The sequence below is a fragment of the Babesia bigemina genome, scaffold Bbigscaff_63867, assembly GCF_000981445.1.
Source record: "Babesia bigemina genome assembly Bbig001, scaffold Bbigscaff_63867".
Lineage (NCBI taxonomy): Eukaryota > Apicomplexa > Aconoidasida > Piroplasmida > Babesiidae > Babesia > Babesia bigemina.
In genome coordinates, this window is record NW_012237120.1 from 1,033 (window position 1) to 7,491 (window position 6,459).

Genomic DNA, 6,459 nt, shown 5'->3' on the forward strand with positions numbered 1-6,459 from the left:
ATCGCCCCTTTACCCACTCCAGATCGCTCCTTAACCCACTCTACATCGCTCCCTTACCCACTCTACATCGCCCCTTTACCCACTCTACATCGCTCCTTTATCCACTCTAAGCCATAGCAATAACTTGTCCCTTGTCACCCTTTACTTCCCTCCCTCTACTCCACCTTCCTCATCTGCTGGCTCTCCATCATCCTCCTCTTCCACTGGTTGGACTAAGAAAATTAGTGACAAAATTGATGAGCTTAAAAAGCAATTAGATGACCTAAAAAACCGTAAAAATACCAAAAATCCACCGCTTACTGAAAAAGATTCCAAGTCCCTTGACTCCCTTCCTACCCAGTTGGCGTCTCTTGAGACTGTGAAGAAGCTTGCTGAATTTGCTGAGCAACTTGACACTAAATATAATACTAATAACATCCTTAATAATCTTTGTACTGGCCTCGAAAAATTCCTCGGCTTCAACTCTACCTCCAAAGGCTACACTGGCCAGGGCATTGTGTACTCTGACTTGGATAGGCTGTGTGATGCAGTGATGGGATTTCTGAGTGGTGTGCTTGGTGCAGTGAAAGATGATGATGCAGTTAAAACGTATGATGTTCATCAATATATTAGTAAATTACCATCTACAATACAAGGAAAAATGCATCGTTCATCAGGTGAGTACATTGGTGCAATTAATGCTGTTTCAGGTGCGCTGTCTGCTTGGGACTTGGACGTCACTGGGAGAACAAAACATGTAAAAACCGCATTCAATAATATTAAAGATGTAGCGTTTATTGCATTTCATGAGTCACTTGTGTCACTTTTCAATTGCTCTGCTAGTGATGTCGCCGATAAGTTGCAAGTCTGCTTTGACAAGGCGGAGGAGATACGTAAGGCATTCAAGTTGGCTAAGCAGGCTTATACAAATCTTGATGAAGACCTGAAACACAAGTCGAAAGGGAATGTAACCAACGTCAAAGTGCAAGTGGAAAAATTTGTTGAAGCTGCTACTAACAAGGAGCTGAGAGTCGTCATGGATGTGACTAAGTGGCAACTAGATGAGTTGCAGATAAACGTAAGTGACAATGTGCGTAGTACAATTGAGGCGATGGAGATTATGCTGCAAAACAAGTTTAGAGATGAAATTCAGAATCCAATTATAGATGTTAAAGAGAGGCTGAACAACGTCAATGGTCAATTAGATGATTGGATACTCATGGCCCAGGAGGTTGTGAAGGCGGCGGAGAGAAAGTGTGTGGAAATATTGAAGATATTGACCGGAGATGGACAGGGCGATAGGGAGGCTGTAATAAAGGCTGTGGAGAAGTTGCATACTAAGGCAAATGAACTTTTCAAGGCTGCAAACAATACTAAAAAGCAGATTGTAGACTGGTCGCAATCGGCGCTTGACGCCGTCGTGACTACGAATTTGGCTTTAAGGACAGATTTGACTCAGGTGAAAGCGCGTGTCAGTGAAGGTATACGGGATTATTTCATGGCGTATGTCAAAAACGTTCAGACGCAAGTTGGGCTTATTAAAGGAAATCACAACGACAAAACAGGTATGGAGGGAATTCGAATGAAAATAGTAGATAAATGGGCTTCGAGATTTAAAGATAAGCTACAGTTTGAGGAGACCGTGATAGCTTGGATTTTCGATATTTTGGAAGATAATGAATTAGTCGTGGAACATTTGACGGAGTACGTTTCGGGAAACAGTGTGTTAAACGGAAAATATTATGATGATGAAAGTGACAATTACAAGTTGCTCAAAGAGGATATAGCAAAAGAAATTGTTGCAAATCTCAATGCTGACAGCGATATTATTCTGGAGGTCTCTCAAGCAGTGACAGAGCAGATACGCGCTACGAACACTATTCAGGAGCATATTGATGCCGTGATCAAAGGTATAGATTCGTTTGCGAGATTACTGAATATAGAGATTGGTAAGAAGAAACTCACCAAACATAGTGGTACACTTGTTGAACATTTAGCCGCAAAAATTGCAGCAAAAGTCGTCAATTCTCCATCTTCGTACAGCCATAAAGAGGGAGATCTGCAAGCCGCCGTGAGGAAAACATTGAACGTGCTTTCCTCCACTGCTAATCAGGCTGCGGAAGAGCTTTCATCATTTGCTGGCATCGAAGAAGAAGAAATCAAAATTGGCAAAAATGTAGACTCCGCGCTAAGTGTAGTTACGTCGCTTGCCACCGGTTTTATTGAGGCACTAAAAAATGGCAACGAAGCCACCCCTCCCACCTATGACCTTTCCACTCCTGGTCAGGTTGACCTTAAAGACAATATTCCACTGACAATTGAAAAAATACTAGACAACAGAATTGGTAAGGGTCGAGATAAAGGTGCTGTTAATATCAATATCGAGAGCAAAACATTTACGTCTTACGATGGTTATATCCGACAAAGGAAACTGTCGAATGAAAAACCAAAGCTTACCGGCAACAAGGGTGAAGACGAGGGTAACCTTCCGCAATCAATAGGAGAGATTAGGGAAAAGGTGCAAGACGCACTTTCGATTATCGATTCGAGTGGCCGTAACGGCAATATATACGAAGAAACGTTTAACAAATTGTGTGAAGAAGTTAACTCGCAATTCCGAACTCTCTGCAATAAGGTCAAAGATATGGTCGAGTGTGACTGTACGCCAAGCACTACCGAAGACAAAGTGCCATCCGATAGAGGCGTGCAAAAATTGTTGGACGATTTGAAAAAAATGATACATGATGAAGGCGAGGAAACTATCTATTCGCTACCCAAACGTTTAAGAGAGATCCACAAAACACTGAAAACCACAATAATTGGCTATCCAGTCAGCGGCGACTTAAGCGGCGCACCTACCACCCTGGAACAAATCATTTATGCAGCCGATAAACTGGATGGATTAATCGTTTCGCAGGCTAACGAGGCAATGAGTACTATAATCAGTAATGTAAAAACACAAGTTACAGAGAGGACCGAACACATTCAAAAAGAAGCGAAGAGGGGTTATCTGACAAGAATTCGAAAACTGTTTAACGAAATTGAAGGTAAGGTTGGAATTGAGATCAGGAAATTGAATGACATTATTACTAGCGATCTGAAAAACGGTGTGAAGGGGTTTATGAACTGCATTAACGGTAATAAAAATTTACTGGAAACACTAAAAAATGAAATATATCTACCATCAATGTCCTTCAATCTCAACAAGTTCCTCACCACGCTCATGCACTACATCAAAACACAAGTCTCCGGCGACAGCGCACTGAAAAGCGACGTCAGGTCCATCTCCCTCCTTTCCCATACGCTCCTCGACGACCTCTACTCTTCGAAGCAATTTGACGACACCTTCAGCCAAAACTTAGAAAATCTGATAACCAAAGTAACGACATTCGCACCTAAGCAATTTCAGAACACCCACCATCCCGAGTTGGGAGACATACTGAAACATGGAATGACCGGTTTCATAACCGAGTTGCAGAAGCAGTACATATCGCGGTATTCGATGGAAACGTTCAAAGAAGTGTTAACTACAACTAAGGACAAAAAAGACACATTAACCGATTACGGCCGGAAGTGCGCCAAGGTATGTCTCAGCATAGTGCCCATCGTGACCGACTCACTAAATGAGCTCAAGGAGAAGCTTGACAACGAAGACGGGAAGTGGAAGCAATATAAGATATATAATTCCGGTGAATCCCACCACAGCCTCCATCGGCTGTTCTTCACTGAGCATGGGTACGATACTGGTCTCCCCGTCGGCTCCAAGCATGGCGAGTTGAATCATCACTCCGATTGTATTGGCAGTCGTATTCTGGATCATTTGACTACTGGAAACAAATCTCTAATTAATGTAAAGTCCGCTCGCATTGCTGGTGTTGGTTTGTCACTGGACGGTGACGATGCTCCGACGGTCGAGCACGTCGTGGAACAAGGCGTCATATTTGATTTGTTTTCCTACCTTGGACAATACTACAAAGTAGGCCACTTAATTCACATCGACAAACCAAGAACGCCGTGTAATGTCTACGAAATGCTGGTGTGGCTGAGTGGCCTCCCGCATAATCGTATCTGTGACAAACTTGAAGATGCCATCAAAACGTATTGCGTGAAGCCTGAAAACAAAAAGGACAAAGAGTTCTCCGATATTCTTCCCATTTACTTGAAACTGGATAACACATCGCCGACGACAGCGTACTATCTACATGATATAGTTCAGAACGTCTGCACAAATGCACCTACGCTCCTCACTACCATCCTCGGCACCGGTGACGAAAACACGACGTATACCTGTGACTACTCCAACAATGCGCTTAAGCTTAGGTACCCAGCGAGCGGTGAAGATTGCCTGCATACGTTCTTAGACATACTCCGCCGCGTGTGGTACGTTCTCAGATACTTGGAAGGGCAGTGCGGTCACCCGTCATCAATCTACGGATGGCGTGACTGCCAATACGGCAAGGCAGTCGACCACTCAAATTGGCAGTGTGAGGACCACCCAAGAAAGCAACCTAAGTGCCAAGCAAACTGTCAACCAAAGTGCCAGGCAGCGTGCCAACCAAACACCCAAGCAAACTGCCAGCCGGCTTCTCCATTGATGAGCTATTTCAACGACTGCCTACCAGGTCATTTGCCACACAGGTTGGAATCAATCGGTTGCAAATCGGAATGTAAAACGTGCTCACCCAAATCGAAGGGGCAGCCCTGTTTGACGCCACTTGGCTTCAGGGCTTTCTCCGGCTCTACCAAAACCGGCAAGGTGCTTTGCAGAATCCTGGATCAATTCCTGAATTCGGATGATGTTTCATGCTTATTTGCACTTGCGCAGAGTCCACCGGCGACATTGGCAGAACATTTCTGCTTCACTTTGTCGCTGGTGAAAGGATGGTATCCTGGTACTACATCGTCATACAACAACGGATTCCAATCAGTGTTTGTAGAATCAATAGATAAGCAATCAATAAGTCTCTACAAGGAGACCAGCACACTTACTGACGCGCTTCGTGACGCATACGGTAGCAGTCACAGTAGTCATGAGGACAAAAAGCATAATGAAAAACCTGCTAAAAACAAAGCAGAGGAAATTAGAAGGGGTGACTTGTCAAGTCTGTCGATGGCTGTGGACTGTCCCGGTCAGCACTGCGGTCCATACCTCTCACCTCTCTGCAGCGACACTTATCGTCAGCTCCTCAGAAAGAATTCCGACACGTACCTATCCTGGTCGGTGTACCTTCCGTGGACATTTTGGGAATTACTGAACAGCTTATACAATTCACTCTGCGCCATCTCTTGTCAAGATTGGGGCTGCAAAACGTGTATGCAGGGCGATGCGTGCAGACGAGGAAAGCATGGTGACTCTCGGGCAGCGTGTAAGTGTCCCTCATTAGTTGCTTGCAGAGGCGTGTCACCAACGTTGTACAGTTATGGATTTAGGTTTGGCGTGCCATGGCTGTTGGGTGACAAAGAGACGAAGAAGACGTGCTTCGACATCCAAAAGCAGTTGCAAAATGTCCTTCAATCGCAATATTTCGAAGCACTGTTTAAGGAATGTGATGAATTTATTTTCACCATCCGCGCCCCCTTCATCTGGCTCAATGTAGCCCTCTGGCTCCTCTCTCTGTTGTACCTCCTCCACATCATGGTCATCCGCCTAGACCTGCTCCACATCAAATCGCATTTGCATAGTCCCTCATCACATCGCATAGCTGCCCAATCACTGCTCGCTGCTGGACGTGTTAACAAGCTTAACAGGGTGTTTTATCTGCAACCATAATCGTACTCACGTGTTTACTATCTACACTCACCTAGCATCACCTACTCACCTAACTTATGAATTGTGCTTTAATCTGTTGAATCACTCATTAATCGTTGTATGTGATTGTGTAATAGTTAACTAAAGTGTTGACCAACGTGCTGCCCAAAGTGTTGACCAAGGTGTTGACCAACGTGTTGACCAATGTGTTGACCAAGGTGCTGACCAATGCCAAGACCAATGTGCTGACCAACGTGTTGACCAATGCCATGACCAAGGTGCTGACCAACGTGGTGACCAACGTGGTGACCAAAGTGTTGACCAACGTGTTGACCAAGATGCTGCCCAAAGTGTTGACCAACGTGCTGACCAAAGTGCTGACCAAAGTGCTGACCTATGTGTTGACCAACGTGTTGACCAAGATGCTGCCCAAAGTGTTGACCAACGTGGTGACCAACCACCTGACCAATGCTCTGACCTGAGTGGTGACCAACGTGGTGACCAAAGTGCTGACCAATGTGCTGACAAACGTGGTGACCAAAGTGGTGACCAATGTGCTGACCAAGGTGCTGACCAAGTTGATGGTCACGGCAGCGATGACATGGTCACGGCAGCGATGACATGGGCACGGCAGCGATGACAGTGGTGACTTAAGTGGTGATGATCATCCACTCTACATCGCCCCTTAACCCACTCTACATCGCTCCCTAACCCACTCTACATCGCCCCTT

At 45.1% G+C, this 6,459-nt stretch overlaps 1 protein-coding gene across 1 annotated transcript; it reads left to right on the forward strand.

Moving 5' to 3' along the window:
- Positions 1–532: 532 nt before the first annotated feature.
- On the forward strand, positions 533–5,749 carry BBBOND_0002200 (hypothetical protein, conserved; the record flags this gene model as incomplete). The annotated part of the gene is made up of 1 exon (XM_012915060.1): positions 533–5,749. The coding sequence occupies one exon, from the start codon at positions 533–535 to the stop codon at positions 5,747–5,749; it is 5,217 nt and encodes a 1,738-aa protein (XP_012770514.1).
- Between the last annotated feature and the right edge of the window lie 710 nt (positions 5,750–6,459).